A 20,361-nucleotide genomic window follows, 5' to 3' on the forward strand; every position below is an offset into this window, starting at 1 on the left:
ACAGCATTCTTGCTGTATAAGTAATTCATTTTGGTTGTTCCCAATTATTTTTAGGAAGTTTAAGTAGAGGACAACAGTGTACAAATCCATCACAAGGAGCAAAAAGGTAAGGGTTTTCTGGAAACTGATCACACAACTCTTATTTTAAAATAATAATGCTATCAAGTTATTCAGTTTTCTAAAGTTGTGTGAATGTGTTGTGCATGTTTCCCTCTTATTTATTTATTTTTTTCTTTAACTTTAGGTCTGGACTTGCAACTTCACAGTCAGTATCAAAAAAGGCCAAGTCAAGCAATTCCAAGCATACAATTGAAATGTTTTTTAAATGACTATATAGCAATGTATGAAGTATTTCATAATGTTTCATGACTGCAAATTAACTTAGCATCAGTGGTAGGCTTGAGTCAGATGACTGTCTCTTCGAAGTCATTGCACGATTGTATAAAAAGATGATGATTGAGGTAGAAGACAACTGAGGTCATCTAATTTTTTTGAGAATAATACAATTTTCTCAGTTGTTTCTGAGAAAATTTGCTAGCACTTAGTTTTTGTTTGTTTACATTGAAAATGTGAAACTCCTTTGTTGGAGTCACCAGCAGTCTCATGGGTTGTCTCTGGTGTTCGACAGACAGAGCAGGGAGGTTAGAGCTGCCTCTGAGCAAGCTGGCAGGGCAACTGCCTGAGCAAGCAGGCATCGTTAGCTAGGGTGCCAGGCTGGGCTCACGTGAGGGCCCTCATCGCAGACCCGTGCTAGCATCTCTGCCAGGCCTGGTGCTGTGTTGCATGTGACAGATGTACTGACTCTGGCTTGTGCTTTCTCTGGCAATTCAGCACCAAACCGAATTGTGGTATCAGCTGTGTTATAGTAAAGGAGAGGTGGGTTTCCTGATTTCAGTTCTTATGAACATTTGTTACCTCAGTTGAGACAAAAATGGTCGGCCTTGCAGTTTCAGAGGAAAAAAGCAAGAATTCAGAGCTCAGGCAAGTTTCCGCTGTAGTCCCTGGAAATTATTTCAATTAGAGGTGATGCGCCAACCCTGACAGGCTCAGTCTTATGAGATACAAAATGATTTCAGGGATTTAAAAAAAATGTAATAAACCTGTTGATGAGAAAATGATGCCTCTACGTTAGTCAGATGTACACTGTTTGATCCTTGGCCTTTCAAAAGAGACAGAGAACTTTGGGTTTCTTTGGAACTGTCAAGTCGATACCTTTCAGTGGCAGTAAATTCACTCTAGAAAGTCTTATAGTGTACTAATAATATGAATGACATGTAAATATTCATGATGCTGAAATGAAGCAACTTTCTTATTATTACTCATATTTCTCTTTGAAAAGTGTTTTGTATTTTTTAATAAACTCTATTTTATAAGTACGTGTGTGGAAGGGGAAAGCTGTGAAGTGCAAATATTTAAACTATTCTGTTAAGATATTTTCCTCTTCACACCAGATTGCTTATTTGTAGATATTTTATTATAATTAAATAATATTTATCAAGCAAATAATTTATGATGGTAGCATACTTCTTAAAGTTATACAAACAATGACGAGCCCTTGACAAAATATGAAGTGATTTTTAAATTGCATAGTCTTTAAGGAAATGGTGGTGATAAAAGCATCTGTTTTGTTGCTTAACTGTATTGGGATTACTCTGTGTTTTTGATTTTTCTGTTTTTTGGGGGTTTTTCTTTTTTCCCTTTCCAAACAAATATGTACGTGATCTGTTCTGGATGCTCTGGTTAGGTCCAGAATCTGCTTCTTCACTTCCCAATTTGCTGGAATGATTTAAAAATTCACCGTCTCTACCTCCTCATCTCTACTCATTTGCCAGAAGCCGCTATGCCCACAGCTCTGTCATTTGAATTCATGTCAGTGCTCCCTAATCTGCTTTGGACCAAATCAGCTGGACTGGTTCAGGCTGCTGTGTAAGCTAGCTCAGTTGACTTTGTCTAAAGCAGGTCAGTGAGCATTCAGCATGTGCTGTCCTGCTGATGGAGCTGGGGGATGGCAACTTTTGGTTGGAGAGACATAAAAGCAACTGGGGGAGCAATAGCTTAAGTTGCCACTGCTGTTTAGAAAGTGAACATCTGTCCCATAATTAGCCTACATCTGTCTGTATGCTGTCTCTTAAGTCATTATTTGACTGTTACACTAGATGCTGGGCTGTACCTCACTGTCACATGATAACGTCTGATTCATTAAACATGTAAAATGTGATTATTATCTTCCCTTTGTTTGTGTGTATTTCTTTCAAATTTAGATTTTTATTTGTGCATTACTTGCACAAAAAAAACCCTACTGTAAATGTTTGAACAAATAAAGTAAGTCTGTCTTAGCCTAGGAAGTTATTTTATCATCTCTACAAAAGTGTCATAGAGTTATCTTAGAGTATTGAAAATTTAAATCGTGGAGTATCTTAGAGCTAATATAGAAATAAAACTCACAGTATTATTCTAAAGAAAGAAATGTCCATATTTGAGATGTGTATAAAATGTTACTACCTTTTAGAAAAGTGATTCTGTATATTTACAGAAGATTCCTGGTGAAATTGTTTTAATGTTTTCCATGCAAAATATTTATTACAACTTGAAACAGAAGCATTATTTTTATTCCATGTAAGTTGTTATACAGCACTTAATTAGTGTTTTTATCTGAAGGAGGCCTTCAGTGCAGGATTAAGTAATGTCATAACTTTCTGTCATGTTTTGTGTGTTTTTTCTTTATTCTCCCCCCTCTTCCCCCACCCTTACGGAGAAAACTGTGCAAGTGAATATTTTCTGTCTTGCATTTTTCTCAGTGCACATGTATGTGTATGTATATAATACCTGTGTGTTACATTGGTAATACCTGACCTTAACTTAGAATCTGCTTTCATTAACATCCAGAAAGTTCTTTATGGCTTGCCTGGGTCTAACTTACGGTATAGGTTATTCCTGTGTGTGAGCCGTTCCACATTTACTAAATCAACAGTGCTAATGACAACTGCTCTGAAGCACTTGAATGAGGTAGGATGGCAACAGATGAGAATTTGAGTGTAGTGTGAGTATCTGTTACTTACGGTGGGTGTATACATATATCATCTTGAATTTCTCTTCTAATTATATATGACAGAGAAAAGGATGATGCTTCTGTGATCTAACAATCTTCTCTCTACCATGTCTGAAGAAGAGAAATGCAGACAACGTGCGTGGCCACAGAGCATTTTTTTCTAAGGAGTATGTGCTTGACGTAACTAGGACAGTCATAGACAAGCCTCTCCCTGACCAGTAGAAGACTCGTTTGAGTTTATCTCGTAAATCACCAGTACATAAAAACTTACAGAATAGCATTTTCATGTTGAATCTGTTTGCTGCTGTCTATAGTAATAGCCTCATTTATCTGTCTGTAGAATGTCTTACTGTGGTTGGATATCAGAGTCACCCATTCTGTTCAAGTTTATTAGTTGTCTGACCTGGGAGTTTGATAGATTCTTTATATCTGGAAAGGTTGGAGGTTTGGAAAACGTCCAGTTCTTCATACTGGGAATATAGGTAAACTGTTGCTTATGCTGTTCTCAAAGCTCCTGAAGTTGATCTTTAAAGTGACAATAATTCTACAGGTAGGAACTTCAGCAGGGCAGAGTTTGGGCTGGAATCACTCTGTCAGTAGCTTAATTCTTACTGGAATTATGGCCGTGTTTATAACATCCTCCTCTGTCTCTTATGTTGTAGCATGCAGAGCCAAGCAAGCGATTATATCAACGTAGTTGTCAAGAGTCACATTGCCTGCAAGTGAGCCTAGGGAGCAGCCTGCAGGTGCCCTTGGTTTGTTGTCCAGCCAGTGTTTTGTATGATCTCTACCATATCTCTTCTTATTTCCGTTGGTATGCAGCAGCACCAGTTGAGATTAGGCTTCTCCATAAATGTCCTAATGAGCGCTTGAAAGGCAAGCCACAGCAGCTAGTCTAGTTGTAACAGTAAGAGATTGGGGGGGGGGGGGGGGAGAGTGTAACTACAGGGTGCTACAGTTGCACAGGATGACAATTTATATGCCAGTTGATTCAGAATCTTACAGAATTTAATGTTTTTCATTAAAATCTAATACTTGCTGCCATGACATTAGCTTCAGGTCTCACCTCCTTTTATAAGACTTAATCTTTGTTTCTTCCCTTTTCTTAATGCACTATTTCCAGCCATGCTTTTGTCTCACTTCACATTTTTTTCTTCTTACTGGATTTACTTATTTATGTATTTATTATTACTGTTATCTTCCAATATTAACAAATACTCTGAATTCCTGGTGTTCTCGGTTCCTGGGAGAGAGCAACCTGTGAAGAAAAGTGAGGAAGATGTTCCAGTAGTCCCTTGCTCTGCCGTCTGGTATGGGTGGTTTCCTCATCAGTCTTTTCTGCAAGTTGCTGGGGCCTTTTGAAAGAGTCACTGTTGCGGTCAGCAGTATAAAGAATGCAGTGAACTTAGTATTTGCAAAGTCTGAGTATATAAAACAGCTGAAAAAGTTAATAAGAGAACAGAGATAAGCTATGAAATAATAATACGGTATGATAGTAATTAGAACCTGAAACTGATAGACGGTGTTTCCAGGCTATATGTACAACTATGTTCCTCGTTTCGAGGTTCATGCTGCAACTCTGGTTATGTTTGAGGCTGCAGATCTATCATGTCTTTGATGTCAGCTGTGTGATGTGAATCTAATAATTCTAAAGTTGTCCTTTTTCTTTCATGTGGGGAAAGAGCATTAATACTGCGAACAGTGGGCCCATACTACATGTTCAGTTCCCATAAAAAATTAAAGCTCTTCCTCTTAAGATGATGTGCTGGAACATTTGACTCACAGGAAGCGAGTAAAAGCAAAATCTCCATATGGCTAAAGCAGCTAGTTGTTCTTGCCACACAGGGTTTATTTTCACACTGATATTTCAGCTGAATAAAGTTCCTCTACTAGAGTACAGTTGATAAAAACTGTCTTATGAAACGTAGGTGTACCACATGTAAAGAACATTGTACATCACAGCCTGACAGTATCAAAAATGTTGAAAGGAGAAAAGAACTATGAAATCCATTTATGTGCAATAAGCAGAATCTGAGCAAATAGTTTTGTATCCAGATTAGTTTGGTTTACAAACTACTTCAAGTCTTTCAGATTAAAGTTACCATGGTTATTTATAGTGTTAATAATTTTAGAAGTTAAGACAATGGTATAATCTGAGGTGACCATTATCTACATAAAATGAAATATCAGTGCTGGTTTAAGTAGGCAAAAGTAATAGTGGAGTTGGAATTTCAAGACAAGCTGAGAATTCTCTGATTAAATAGGTCTCAAGAAGATGTCAGTTCACTGAAACTCAACCTTGGCGATGTATGTATCTATTTCAATTGGACTTGGACAAAAGAGAGTATCATCTACCTGAAAATTAACTGTGTCATGATAATACTACTTATGTGCATGTTTCTGCCCCAAATAATTCTTGCCAGAAGCACCTCAGTCTCTAGCATCCCAAGAGTGAGTCAGGCCTGCAAGGGGCACAGAGGCAGTCTCCCTCTCTGATCCAGTTAACACTGGGCTAAGGTAGAGTAACTCCAAGAGGAATTTCCCAAGAAAATGCCCTTCAGCCTGCACAGAGCTCCATGACTACCCTGCAATTAGTAACAAAGCTCCCTAGCTCTAGGGGCCCACGCAAGCTATAGGATCCACTGTGTGAGCACACGCACCCGTGTGTGCATCCACACTTGTGTTTTCTTGTGACATTGCTTTCAAAAGTGCTTCTCATTTGTGTGATGACTGGGAAGTGCTGCAGAAGTAAATGCCTCTTGGTGGTTAAATGCGTCTTTGTGGTTGTCTCTTTGTGCCTGTGTTTGTATGTGTAAATTGCTATTTGGTCCCAAGGCTAACAGCTTAATTTGCTCTGTGCTATGGGAGGACTGTGCAAGGGTGGCATGTTGCCTAGCTAATGTCAAAAGCTCCGTGTATTTAGTCCCCACTGGCTTTTGAAGCAAATACCTAAAGCTCCTGCTCGCCCTTCCCTCTTCAGGCCGTTGCGGCCAAGTGCTGGTGTAAGGCAGTGCTGCAGGCATGCTGGGGAGGTGCTGCCGGTGCTGGGGGAGCGCTGCCAGGCCCGCAGGCTGCCTGGGCGTGCTTGGCTCAATTTGCAACCCTAGAACCGGTTTTTCAGTGCAGCAGGGAAAACACACCCCAGGCAAATGCCCAGCACCTCCCTCAGCACACCTGCATGAGGCCCTTTCCGTCAGAGGCAAAAAGAGGACCTGAAGGCTGCAATGAAGGGGCTGAGCGATCTGTTCGGCTTCAGGGAGGATGTGAGGCAGGCAGCTGCAGCAGCCAGCCACGACAGTCGTGAGTGCGCAGGGCTGGGGCGGCACGGGCACTGAGGCGAGGCCTGGCTTCAAGTTAGTAACTCAGAGTGGTGTTCCAGGAATTGAACAGCTGGAATAGCCAAAGGGCTTTTGGTGCCTCCTGTCCTGGGCTGGAGGGGGGAGAGCAGATGTTTTTTAAAATCACTAGTTGTTAAGCTTGGTGACGGGTGTCATCCTGGGAGGAGGGTTCTCCTTTCGCCTTCACCCGCTTGAGCAATCGGTCCCATGTAGGCAGCTCTGCTTCTGCCTCTCCCCAGGCCCCTGTCGTGTCTGAGACCTGCTGTTGTGCTTTGGTGTCCTGGGGAAATACGCGAGGAAGCAGACGGGCAGAGCTGGGTTTGGGCTGCTGCTGCCCTTGGCCACTATTTACTCCTGGTCAGGCTGAGGCCTCGGCCAGTGTAAAGGGACAAGGAGCCACAGGCTGCATCCAGAGACAGAGGTCTGGGCGGCAGCAAAGGCGGCACACAAACTGAGGTCAGGGTTGCCAGTGCTGTCGGGTCCATCTGAATCTCCCTTTTGTCACAAGCAAAGATGAAAACGAGTTGTGAACAAAAGGAAGTGAAACATGACCTGTTTTATATGTAGTAAAAAATAGCAACGAGTATATGTAGCACCTTTTATTACTACAGCTCTGGTAGACATGGGATCAGCAGTTGTGGTTTGGTATGTCCATCTTCCAAGAACCTGGTCCGGCAAACTGTCCGGCACCCCACTTCCACTTCACTCCTGAAACTGTCTGAGGGTGTTCACTAGGGTTAGTCACAGTCGCATACATGATGTTTAGTATGTGTAAACAGCCCAACTGATTCAGGCCCTTAGTCCTGGGGCGGGGAGGAAGTCCTGGTCTCAGGAAAGCCAGTGGCATGACTCAGTGACTGTGGACTCCATATTTCACCTTGCAAATCAGTTTGTTGAAGAATAGTCTGTTACAGCGTGGGCTGCAAATAGTGCAAATGGGTTATTTGTGGGAACTGAATGGTAGTTGTTAACCTGTACTGTGACCATGTTCTGTGATCTTAGTGTGATAACCAGGCTCTGTTCTGGGTCATGCTTCCTGTTTCCAGATTTGCAAAGAAGGCTGATGAGAGCAGAGAAGAAAATATATGAATAAAATATCACTGTAAGATTCAATAGACAGTTTTCCCATGAGTTCTTTAAATTGGAAAACGATTATTTTAGAAAAAGATTCCTGTGATTTAAAGATATAACCACTTTGCTCTAGTCATTTTTTTGTCAGTAACAAGCATGAAAATGGAGAGAATTTTGAAAGGAGAAAAAATGTTATCAAAAATGTTAACTATGATTTAATTTTTAGAAACTGTAGAGTGAAAATAACTTGGAATATAGTGTTGTCATTATTTTTGTATTTTCCCTCTTCAGAACTCTTCAGCCCATCTAAATTCCTGTTTTAGTCTATGTTCTTTTCAAGATACAGAGAGATTTCATATTGTGGATACCACAAGAGGAAATTCAAGAAAGGAGGGAAAAAAATGATTTACTGTATGAACAACTTATTCTGTCTTTTGAATACTGAAATATCTGGATCATGCTTTGACTTCAGCGGAAGTTGTTCTTATCTGTTGTATTACTGAAAGGAGGATCAAGGCCATTTACACTGAAATAACAGTTAAATACGAGAACAGAAAAACTGAAGATATTTCAAAGCTTGAGTTTCTGTTGAAGAGGGTTAAACAGTTTAGTTTTCTGCATCTTTTTACTTCCTTGCTTTTCCAAGAGAGGAAGAATATTGGGATGGTCAACACATTGTTAAATCCTGCTATGTATTCTTTGTAGACAGGACTGTCTACAGATGAAATCAGCTGATAAAATAACTTTTTAATTAGCTCAAAAGGAAAAATTGAAAAGGAAATATAGTTACTTTGATGAAATCTGTAGATCAGTGAGCCAAAAATTTTGTATGAAGCCATGGAAAACAAAACAAAAAGAATTAACAGCCACAAGTGGATTATGTGTTGCTGCTGCTACTTGAAAATAGAGTGATTGCTAATAATGCAAGGAACACCAAGTTCTGGAAACCACAGCTCTGGTAGAAAGCTTCCATAAATCTGTTGTCTGACAGTTCTGTGCTTTTGTAACTTTATGCATGGAAAAAGCATTTTGCAGAAATAGGAAAAGGTTGTGCAGAAAGTTAGCGCAGCAGTGTGCCAGGAATGCTGCTGTTCTTACTTCCTGAATTAAGAGCTATTAAGAGAGAGATTAGAAAACATCATACCCTGAGCAAAAAGTCGTCTTTTTAGCTGTGTGCTTCCGGTTCATCACTGGTGAACAGGAGAGAGAAGAGCAATCACTAATTTCTTTTCAGAACTACAGCAAAACTGTACTCTCCAGTGCAGATAAAGTAAAGACACACTGCTTTCTCTTGTTCCTTGAAGGCAGCGTAAGTAGTCTATTGCGATTGTTCCTGAATGTCCTGAGTTGCAAGTGTTTGCCTCTGCACCTTCACGTAAGGTACATGTGCAAGTGCTTGTCAGCAACTGCTGGGAATGGATGTGGCCTAATTGTGACTAGACCCAATTACAGCTAATTGGTGCCCTACATTTTTGCCACTGATTTTCTTTGAACAAGGTATCTTGTGACCACTGGTTTACCTATGTTTGACACCAAGATGGTGGAAACCTCTGGCAGGTACTTCTTTATGGGTGTAGACTATGAAAACTACAAGTGAGGCATATATTCTGCAAAGATCACTGCTCACAACCCTGATTCTGTTATCAGTCACACTCCTTGTCACGGATGCGAGTTTTATGGAAGACTCTTTACATACAGTTTGTTTGAAAATTTGCAAACATTAGACATGGTGAATTTGAAGAAATGGAATTTTCCATATGCATAAGGGTAACTGGTTAGAATTTTTGCATGAATCTGGACAAATATTCTGTGGAAATATTACTACCACTGTGTTCAGTTCTTATGCTCTTCCCAAGGCATCTTCTATCAGCTGCAGTTGAAGGCAGGATGTTCATGCAGATGGACCTTTGACCTGATCTCCTGTGACTATTCTTTGTAATAACAGGACATTGTTTTGGTGAAAGCTAGGTGACTTTTTCAACTGAAGGAAAGCAGGATATTGCCTTTAATATTTGAAAGCTAAGACAATAATCATAACTATAGCAATATTACTATTTAAATATTTAGTGTATATGTGCATTTTTGTTATTCGCTTGGTCTTTGGCCCCTGTTTTGTAAAATGGGCTGAATAATATGTTCTCTGATTTCAGTAGAGTTTTGGGAGGATGCTTCTGTTGTTTGAGGCACGTGGATAGTGTCATGGGAAAGCCTGGACATAGCTTTGGATCTGTCCAGTTTAATTTTTAGCTTGCTTTGTGCAGCACAACTGTGATTATTCCCACTGAGATTATAATTATGAGTAATGTGTAAAATGCAATTAAGTGAATGCCATGCTGATTTTCTTTAGTATGCTCTGCAGTCATACTGCCTCAAGCTGTATTCTCATTAGCTGTTAATAAACTTAGACAGAATGCAGTAGGACAGAACTCGCATGAGATCTCTCTAAGGAACAAATGGTTGTTGCAGTTTCTAGTTCAATAGATAGTGCTGTCCTCTTTATTGCTAACATTGCATAAATGCATCCTTAGATAGCTTCTCTGTAGTGTATTTTGGTCTGAAAGCTAAGCGATTAACTTTTTTGACTGTGATATGCTAGTAAATTAAGAGTAACTGATAACATTTCTGGCAACTAATATCCTAATTTCATCCAAGTGTTAAATGTTAAAGTAGAACATGCTGATAGAGAAATATTCTGACTTCCAGGTTAGCTAAAGTGGTTATCAGACACTGTAATTTCCTTTTTCCAAAGTTAACTAAATGTTAAGTATTTTGTTACAGCAGTACAAATGCATGCTGTAGCTACTTTAGTTGACCAAACAGATGTTCTGTTTTGGGTTGAGGCATTAAAGGAAGGTCCTGGCCGAATAGTAAATTACACATTCTGGCCAGATTTTTTCTTGTAAACCTCCTGCTGTTTCAGTTGGGTTGTACCATTCGGTTACCTGCATACATTGTTATGTATTTTGGTGATGTGTTCTGTTGTAAAACAGAGCAACTTTTTCCAAGGATATGAAATTAATTCTGTAGTTTGTACTGTTGGCTGTTATATTCATAAAATGCATTGGGATCCATTTTGACAGCAGGAGCTTCATAAATGAACTCTCATTACCATGAGCAATAATAATACTTTGTGCTGTGAAGAGTCTATTTGCACTTAAAATTTAAAACTAGAAATATCAGCCAGATGTCTCTAGAGGAAAAAATGCAATCCTGGAACAATTCTATGATGAGAAGCAAATGATTCACATAAAATATTAAATCGGGACAAATAACAGAAGGTAAGAACAGTATCATCACTTAAGTTTGTTATGGCTATTTCTTTAGTAATATAAATTTTTTGTCATTTTTCACAGTATTGCCAGATGAGAGAGAATTTCAGTATGCTGCTAAAATGAACAATTTGGAAACCATGGAAAAATTATTTAAAAAGAATGTTAACATAAATGCTGTAGATACTGTGAGTATGAAGTATCTGACAGATCAGTGGTCTGAAATGTGACCCATGTTGGGTTGTGTAGTGGAATCCTGGTGTAACTGGTGCAGTCAGCTGCAAGGTGAAGAAGCTAAGGATCCCCTTCTAGAATCTGGTTAAGCAGTATTTCATGCGTCCAAATAGACTCTGTGGGACTTCATGCAGCAAAGCTCACAAGCCTTTGAATTTGTCTGTGCATAAAATTGGGAACTAAGGACTTCTGAATTGTGGTCCTTGCTCTAATATTACCTCTGTGCTCTTGGATGATTAATTTCTTTGTCCCAAGTTCCCCAACTTTTAGAATGGGGAGACTTAACCTCACAGACACTTTAAGAATGAATTTATGCTGCTAAAATTAGAGATTTAAAATGCCAGTGAAATGCTATTGTTCAGTGTGTGTGGAAACATAGGAGCATTCTCCCGTGTCTTTTTGTCTTCAGGTTGAGATCAGAGTTCAGATTTGCCATAAATAGTTAACAATGTTAACAATAGTTAACAAAAGTTAACAACAATATCTTACACTGATACTAGCTCTAGGCCTAAAATCTGAGGAAGTGTATTTCACTGTTTCAAAATGCAGTTCCTGTTCCACATTAGAGGCAGTTCAACATTTCAGTTGTCTTGGTATTTAATCAGGGAGTTATGAGAAATGGAGAACAGTTTGCTCTCAATGGCTATGTATAAATCATCTAAGCATGAACATCCTAATGTTACTTAACCATGGCGTCTGAAAAAACTTGGTTCCCATGCCCACCTGCATTTTTCCCCAGTGGGAGTCAAGAAGGATGCACAATTATTTTCCTTGGTTTGTTTGTAAAAAAGAGGGAGACGAAGAACTCTTTTGAGTAAAGTTACCTTGAACAAAGATAATGTTCCCAATCATTACATAGTTCTATAAATACATAGAAAGCAACAGTAGAACCCACTTACTTAAAAATAATTCTTGCCTCCATATTCCTTTCCAGAATGCAGGAAATTAAACCAAATACTGTTACAGTCCAGTAATTCAAATCTTTACTCCCTCATCTTTAAATCAAATCTATCCTGTGAGAGATTTACCACTGTAACTACTTGGGTGTTGTGTATCAATTGTTTGTAGTGGAGGCTGTACTGGCAAAACTGTTCTTTTGTTCATGTTGATTATTCCAGCCACTGTATTTCCAAGCAAAATAAGCCAGGCTGCCAAAAGGTGAATTTGTTGATATAACTGTTTCTGTGCTAAGAGGCTTTCTGGCATAAGTTCAACAGTCATAAATCCCTCCTTTTTATGCTTCTAACTCGTATAGCTGTAAATTTAGCCTTACACATGAATAAGCCTACATGGAAGCTCAAGAAAACAAATCCAAACTCACTTTTAAAGTTAATTGGTTAAATCACATTATATCCTTGTATGGAAACTTTCTGTGAATCATGTTAAACCCAATTATGGTTATTTTAATTGTAAATGAAGCTGTCTCTGCTAAGGCTTAATGCCGTTTAACCATTCCATTTTAAATTCATGCCTTTAGTTACCTAAATGAAAAATTAATCAAGTCTTTCTGATAAACCTTGAGCCTATTCACAAGTGTGAAATTACTGACTATTTTTGCAAGGTAGAAGCCTTCATTTGTGTAAATAATGGGTCAGTTTGGAAAGGTGACTAATACTGAGTGAAGGAGAAATCTCATCATGCATTGAAGAGAGAGTCAAAAGCAAGCAGGATACCAAAATCAAATCTAATTGCGGAAATCTAGTTCTTTTTCAAATCAAACCGTATAATAAAATGGTAAATGTTGAATGCTTCTTGTATTGCATGCATCTCTTCTAGGCAGCGTATGATTGCTTAATCCCGCTTTGACCCTTCGCTGAATTTCAGTGAAGGGATTATGATGCTACATAGAGTAACTAAACTGTTCAGGTTGTACTAGAAATCTTTAAGATCAATATCTAAGTTCTCTCCAAGAAAACAGAAATACAGATAAAGACTGAGTCTGGCTGTTGCTGGAGAAATATACAAACATGTATTTGTTAATAAGCAGAGAATTCAGAAATCCTGATCATCTGCATAATGAAAATAGCTCTGTTATGGTCCTGACAACCAAGGCTTTGCTTATTTCAGTTGAAGCGCACTGCCCTTCATTTTGCTGTCGCAAGAAATCATGTATCTGCAGTGGATTTTCTTCTCCATCACAAAGCTAGACTTGACATTGCAGATCAGGTAAGCAAAGCTTTTTTTTTATAAAATAATTTTACATATTTTGATTCATACATTATAGGAACACATTAGGGAAAAATAAAGGCAGATACTTTCCCTGTGCTTCTCATTTTACAAAGTTTTATGCTTGCTGTAAATGCTCCAATTTGTTTCAAGACTGCACACATATATATGAAAGAAACATTGTCAGTGTGAAAAGTATGGCCCAGACTGTTCGCTATGTTGAATACTTGTGTGAGCACAAAGATGGTTGAAGCCACTTGTACAAATAACCTGTCTCTGCGGTAGCTGTACGTTGATCTGTAGCCACATCTGTATAAAAGCAATCTTATTAGATCTAGGGATCACTAGGAGCTCAAAAGGTAACTGCTTGTGTTCCCTCCTTCCATTTTTATGTGAGCAGCTTAATGCAAAACTGTGTCAGCTACTCTGCAGCCTCCAAGGCATTAAGGGCTCAGCAGTCTGTGGCTAATTTAGTTGGGAAACATGGTGATGCGTAGTGCAGGATTTGATTCAGATGTTAAAGCCAAATTTTTGGCATGTTATTAATAAACAGGCTGTTCAAACTAAGAGTTTTACAATGAACTGTATGTACTTTTTTCCAGAGAAGCTATTTGTTTCTTTTTTAAATATTTCTGCTGGAGCAATGAAAATAGATCTTTTTTTTCCCCCCCCTCCTGTTTACCCCTCTCTCCTTATCCACTGTGTGCTGCAGTGTTTAAGTTGTAAGTAAGGCAAAATCCAGGTTGGGGAGGGTGGTGGGAGAAGGAAGCTTCCTAGTTTGTTTTCACTTTCTGTTTGATTGAAAATAAGATGAAAGAGATGTGTCCATCTCAGTTACCATCAGTTTCTGGCTTGGGCACTCACCTATAATATGGGAAACCAGTGTCCTATTTAGATTAGCTTAATTTGCTCTGAAACATTGTCCTGAGTTTCCCTTCCTGTGAATATCTTACATGCAGAAGGAAGGTGCTGAAAGGTGACTGTCTTTCTGGATTCTCTCAGTTGCTAAGCAAATCTTGTACTGTTGTAATCAACATTTTGATAGCTCTTTAACTAGGTAATGATTTCCCTTTTGTATGACAATCTGAAAGACATTGTAAGAATAATAATGAAATACTATGAAATTAATAGACTATGATAAAAATGCAAATAGAGTAGTTCTATAAGAAATGGACATTTTTCTTCAAGTAGTAGTGGTCTGTAGCAACAGTTAAGAAAGGGGATTCCTGGATCTTTTGCCCGGTATAGTGTTAATGTAATTTTATTCTGTAACTATTGTAAATTTTTCTCTATGGCAAATTACATTTCAGTGGCTATCTTTCAGCTTTGTTGAGGCAAGGAGGTGATTCAAATCATTTTTGGGGTCTTTTAATAGCTTGATAGGGTGCACTGAAAACAGGTTGGAATTACAGTACTCTATGTTGGGGTCCCATTAAACATGTCACTCAGAATCTCACTCTAATTAAAGCTTACCTTTTAATTAATAGATGTTGTTAATCATCTTTTCTTCATTTAAAGAACATTGAAAACACTTAATCCATCATGATTAGCTTACAGAGATTAATTATTATGACATTACATATTATATTTGACAGTGATTCATGTACTCTTTGGCCATCAGTCTGATCTTGCAATTGATAAGAAATAGAATGAAGATACTGTGACTTTTCCTTATTCCATTTCAGTTTCTGCCAGAATTGTTTTATTAATAACCATAGGGTCTTAAACTTTCTTAACATTTCTTCATAGAAGAAGTTAGCTGACTAAAAATACAAAATACTGTTCTTAACAAGAAGTATGTGTTACTTCCTAAGTGTAACTCTCCATCTTTAGATTGGAGACTTGAGACCAATTGATTGAGAAAGTTATGATGTTTATTAGTTAAGCAGCACACCTCTAAGAAACTAGTAATACCTTAATATACACACCACTATTAATTCACAGTTATTTCACTGCAACTTACAGTTGCAATGATTGAGTTACAATTCTTTTGTTTAGTATTAGTATTGATACACAATTATATTACTATAAAGAAATATTCTAAACACATAAGCATTGTTAAATTACAATTCTGCCGCCTCTCCTCCTGCACCAAGTATTAAGGTACAAGTCCCTACAAGTTTATCCTTTCTTACTCCACCCTGCCACACCAAGTCTTTCCAACATGACGGAGAGTCTGTCAGGTTGTCCAAGTGAGTTCCCTCCAGTGTCCTTGGGTGTTTGGCTCTGCAGGTCAGCTTCACCCCTGTCAGTCGGCATCCACAATCCTTCAAGATCCCTGTCACAGCATCCTTTTCTGCTTTGTTCTCCAACTGATTTTATATCTTATTCCTTATTTTTTTCTTTTCCTGAACCCACTTTTTTTCTACTTCCTTTCCACTACCCACACATCTCCCAAATAAACAACCCACCCACGGAATCGTTGAGGTTGGAGAGGACCTCTGGAGATTGTCTAGTCCAAGGCCCTGCTCAAGGCAGTTTTATTGAGAGCTGGTTAATTAGGACCTTCTCCAGTCCGGTCTTGAACGTGTCCAAGGATGGAGACTCCACAACCTCTCTGGGCAACTGATTCCAGTGTTCAATCACTCTTAAAGTGAAAAATTCTTTCTTATGTTTAAATAAAACTTCCTGTATTTCAAGCTATGTCCATTTCCTTTCATCCTTTCACTGGGCACCACTGAGAAGAGTCTGTCTCCTTTTTCTTTACTGCCCCACATCAGGTTTTTATACACATTGAGAAGGTGGCCTGAGCCTTCTCTTCTCAAAGTTAAGCAGTACCAGCTTTCTCAGCCTCTCCTCATGTATCAGATGCTCCAGTCCCTTAATGCTCTTTGTGGCCCTTTGCTGGAGCTGCTGCAGTATGTCCATGTCTCTCTTGTACCGGGGAGCCCCGAACTGGAGCCAGCACTCCGGATGTCTCACCAGTGCTGAGTAGAGGGGAAGGCTCACCTCCCTCAAACTGCTGGCAACACTCTTGCTCATGTAGACCAGGATGCTGTTGGCCGCCTTTGCCGCAAGGGTATGTGGCTGGCCCATGTTCAACTTTTCCACTAGGACTTCCAGGTGCTTTCCTGCCAAGCTACTCTCCAGCTTGTTGGCACCAAGTCTATCCTGGTGCCTGGGGTAATTCGTCCCCAGGTGCTGGACTTCGCACTTCCTTTTGTTGAACATCATGATGTTCCTGTCAGCCCATTTCTCCAGTCTGCCAAGGTCCCTCTGAATGGTGCCACAATCATCTGGTCTATCGAGCGCTCCTCCCGATTTCGTATTCTCTACAAACTTATTGAGGGTGTATTCAGTCCCATCATCCATGTCATTAATGAAGATGTTAAACAGTATTGGCCCCAGTATCGACCCCTAGGGTATGCTGCTAGTGACTGGCCTCCATCTGGACTTCATGCCACTGATCACAACCCTTTTGAGCACAGCAGTTCACCTAGTTTTCAGTCCACCTCACTGACTGTTTATCTAGCCTGTGTTTCATCAGTTTGTCTATGAGGATGTTGTAGGAGACAGTGTTGAAACCCTTACTAAAGCTGAGATAAACATCATTCACTGCTCTCTTCTCATCCACTGCGCCAGTCATCTCATTGTAAAAGACTATCAGGTCTAATTAATTTTTTCTTATTGGTCACAATTCTGTTAAATTCATACCCAAATTAGGTGTTTGATAATGTTACCTTAGGCAATTTTGGCCTACTGTGGTGTTACTGATGCAGCTATGTACAGGAAGGTGACTTTGCATCCCAAGACTGCCTTCTGAACCTTCATGCTTGCTACATTTCACCTACATTATTTGCTTCTCTGAGCAAAATTTTCTTACCTTAGCCTTGACTCCCATACCTAATACTAATTAAACACAAGCAGTTTCTTATGTTACGCACAGACAGTTTGCATAGCAGAGCAACAATATAACCCATTTTGTGCTCATATGATATCTCTGTCCTTGAATAGTTTTCATCACGCTCTTGGCTCTCATCAGTGGCTTTAGCTAGTTTGGAGGCCTGGTGTTCCAGCAGGACCTCTTGTTTACAATATGAAATGTCTCTTAATTCTTCATTCTGTTATGCTAGTCTGTTGAAACAATATCTGATTCTGTGAAGATAATACACTAGCATGTTTATTTTATTTAAGAAAATGTCACTTGGAGAAAGCTTTCTGCTAGTGCTGGGAAAATAGTGCCCTTATTTTCCAGGCAGTTTAGCATTTCTAACGTGTGCCAACCAGTTCTAAACTATAGCTGTGATCCAAGAAGGTAGCTACAGAAACTATTGAAGGTACATTTTAAGGGCTTCATGCTGTCAGTGCTTAATTATATGCTGAATTATGAGCATATTAATAGTCCTGCTACAGTTGGGCACATTCAGTTGAAAGTTGAAGATGTGAATAAAAGATGATCATAAGATTTCTTTTTTTTATGATACTGCGTTAAATATTATGGTCTGAAATTGACAATCTCTTTATGCTTTTAAAAATTAATGTTAAATTTAACCCTCCTGTTTACTTTGAAAGTTTTTTCAAGGCAAGCTTATAAGCCACAGTAAGAAATTTTCTGTCTAGAAATCCTTACCTTAGAATGGGATTAATCTTTTTCTAGAGATGCCTTTCTGTTAAGAGGAGGAGTAGCCTGAACCCTTAGCTAAGTCTCTATGCATGACATTTAACTTAAGTGAGATGAGTCTCAATCACAGTGCCAGGTGAAAATACTAACTGATATTCTTGTGCCTGCAGAGCAGAACCTATTCATACACTGAATTAACCAAAAATATTTATTTATTTTTGTGTGTGTGTGTGTGTATATATATACATATACGTATATGTGTGTGTGTGTGTGTGTGTATATATATATATATATATATATATATATATATATATATAAAAATAAATGTGGTAATTTTTGCCTTTTTCATTTTATTTGAAGCATGGCCTGACAGTGATTCATCTTGCGGCTTGGTCTGGAAATCTGGATATTATGCGAAAATTAGTTAAAGCAGGTGCTGATCAAAAAGCTAAGAATGAGGTTTGTTGGTGATGGATTTTAGCCAACTCTAAACATGTTTATGTTGAGAAAAATTAAGCTTGTTCTTACAGAGTTGCCTTATTTTTTTTTTTTTAGGAAGGAAGGAATGTACTGCATTTTGCAGCTCAGAACAACAGTGTTAAAATAGTCGATTATTTTCTCCAAGATCTTCATCTGAATGACTTGAACAAGCCTGATGGGGTACAGTATGTTACTTTCTGTTTATTTCTTTGATGTCATCTAATGTAGGATATGGGCCTACACATAGCCACCTTACATGGTGAAGAGTGGAGGTGCATCAACTCTGCAGCAGTGCAAGAACCTTGTCCTCATTGGATTTTCTGTGTTTATATTTCTGTACCTCACTGTGTCGGGATCTCTCTTTGAAGGCTTGCCTAGCTAAGTAGGATATTTTACCTTTACGCAGGGCAAAACATAGGATCTGCCCCCAAAATAACAAACCTCCCCATGCACTTTTGGAGCTTTGTATTGTATTGACCTGATGCTGCAAAATCCTGAATGCTTTCTACATATGACAAGGCAAACAAAGCTGAGTTAATTTAGCAAAAGAAAACTTTGTGTTTCAGACTTCGTATTTCAGAATCTTATCTATGTTGAGATCATTTCATAATTATCTATTAGTGCATTTTGTGCACTTTTTTCTTAGACATGTGATGTAGGCCACTATCAGGTAGCCTTTGGTTAGATAGCCTGTCTGACCAGTGATACCAGTTTATGTCAAGAGAAATTTCTTAGGTTGAATTGTAAGCAGGAAGAAAAGTTTTTGTTGGTTTTAACCAACAGAAAACAAATGTAGAACACTAAATTCAGGCCTCCTGGATGGAACTTCTTGGATATACTGCTTGTGGACTGTGTTTGCAGAATTCTGATCAAATGTGTTAGGCCATGGAAATAAATCTTTGAACTACTTTGGTGCCTGTTTCTGAGCATCTTGGTCTTTTAATGAAACAGTTCTTCTGATGAATAGTTCTATACTAAGAATAATTAAGAACTCAATATTTGGAGCACATTCTCTGCTTCATTTTTTACCTTTACTGGTCAGTTTTCAATTTTCTTCAAGATATGCAAGATGTGTAATCTATTTTTTACCCTAAGAAAATTTTGCCTTCTTTTTTTATTTTCAACCTTCTTGTATACATCTACTTTTTTGTTGATTTACTTAGTCATATGATATATAAATGTTTATGCATAATATATGTGCATCTATATATGCCATATAGCTGGTAACTAGAAGCAGAATATCTTACTTTAAATAATATTGTATTCTTTGCATGATTGTTTTCTAGAAAGGTAAAAAGCCATTTCTTCTGGCATCTGAAAAAGGCCATGCTGACATGATAAACAATTTGATTACTCTAAAGCTGTTTACATCTGAAAAAGATAAGGTAAAGTATTTTTCAGTAGAAGTACAAATGAAAATGTGCTTATGAAAGATCACTTTGTTTCAAGGTACTGTAACCAAACAATATGAAAAAGGTGTGCAGATGTGGTAGTGCTGGATGTGCTATATATTGGATATTACATATGTTGGATGGACAAACAATGACGCAAAGAAAATGATTTTTTGATAATTAATGGAGGACAGTGGAATTTCTGGTCTTGCTGCCAGGAATCTTTTCTATATGTATTAATAATTCATGTAAAGCAATACAAGTGTAGGCTGTCTACTGGGAGAAGTGGGAAGGTCTAGTGAGTAAGGTGCCAGCCTCAGTGCTGGCAGACCAGGTTTTCCAGTTTTTAGCTCTGCTCAGCTGTGTCTGTGTGTCACTGCTAAGATCTGCATGGCAAGTTTTTGGAAAGGTTTTTATATACTTCAAAACACAAATAAACACGGGGATTTTTCAGGAGTGCCTGAACACTTAAATCTGATTGATTGAATTTTAAGGTGTCTAAATACCATTCAAAATCTGCCATTACTCCTTACTTCACTATTTGTGGAATGAGGGTGTCAGTGTCTCTCTACATCCTAGGCATTGCAAGGATAAATACATTAAAAATTGTGAAATGGTGAGTTATTGTTATTATAGAACCATGCATGTAAGCATCCAGTAAGTTATGCTAGAAAAGAAATAAAACTTTTATTTTTGTATTTCAGTAATACTTTTAAAAACTACGATACAGCATGAAGCCCTCCCATACTAAGCACTTTATCAGCAGAGGTTAAAAGAGAGTACTGTTTCAGAAAGATAACCA

General features: G+C 38.4%; 2 protein-coding genes across 20 annotated transcripts in view; both read left to right on the plus strand.

Annotated features, from left to right (window-relative positions):
• The window catches only part of LOC135323432 (DNA polymerase kappa-like), a 37,248-nt gene extending 35,024 nt beyond the window's left edge, over window positions 1-2,224 (plus strand). For all 15 annotated transcript variants that reach the window (XM_064500593.1, XM_064500596.1, XM_064500595.1 and 12 more), the window contains 2 exons: window positions 55-106; window positions 245-2,224. In XM_064500593.1, the coding sequence (XP_064356663.1) occupies window positions 55-106; window positions 245-329 (137 nt within the window). In that variant the 3' untranslated portion in view covers window positions 330-2,224. The remainder of the gene's footprint in view (window positions 1-54; window positions 107-244) is intronic.
• A 3,651-nt stretch (window positions 2,225-5,875) lies between these two features.
• Window positions 5,876-20,361, plus strand: part of LOC112987059 (ankyrin repeat and death domain-containing protein 1B) — a 34,172-nt gene continuing 19,686 nt past the window's right edge. For 2 of the 5 annotated variants that reach the window (XM_026106744.2, XM_026106743.2), the window contains exons 1-6: window positions 5,877-6,349; window positions 10,812-10,915; window positions 13,029-13,127; window positions 18,049-18,147; window positions 18,244-18,348; window positions 19,455-19,553. In XM_026106744.2, coding sequence (XP_025962529.1) covers window positions 6,274-6,349; window positions 10,812-10,915; window positions 13,029-13,127; window positions 18,049-18,147; window positions 18,244-18,348; window positions 19,455-19,553 — 582 coding nt within the window. In that variant the 5' untranslated portion in view covers window positions 5,877-6,273. Of the gene's footprint in view, window positions 6,403-10,811; window positions 10,916-13,028; window positions 13,128-18,048; window positions 18,148-18,243; window positions 18,349-19,454; window positions 19,554-20,361 lie in introns of all 5 variants that reach the window. The other 3 variants (XM_026106745.2, XM_026106742.2, XM_026106746.2) reach the window with 3 other exon arrangements.

This window comes from Dromaius novaehollandiae, chromosome W, assembly GCF_036370855.1.
Source record: "Dromaius novaehollandiae isolate bDroNov1 chromosome W, bDroNov1.hap1, whole genome shotgun sequence".
NCBI lineage: Eukaryota > Metazoa > Chordata > Aves > Casuariiformes > Dromaiidae > Dromaius > Dromaius novaehollandiae.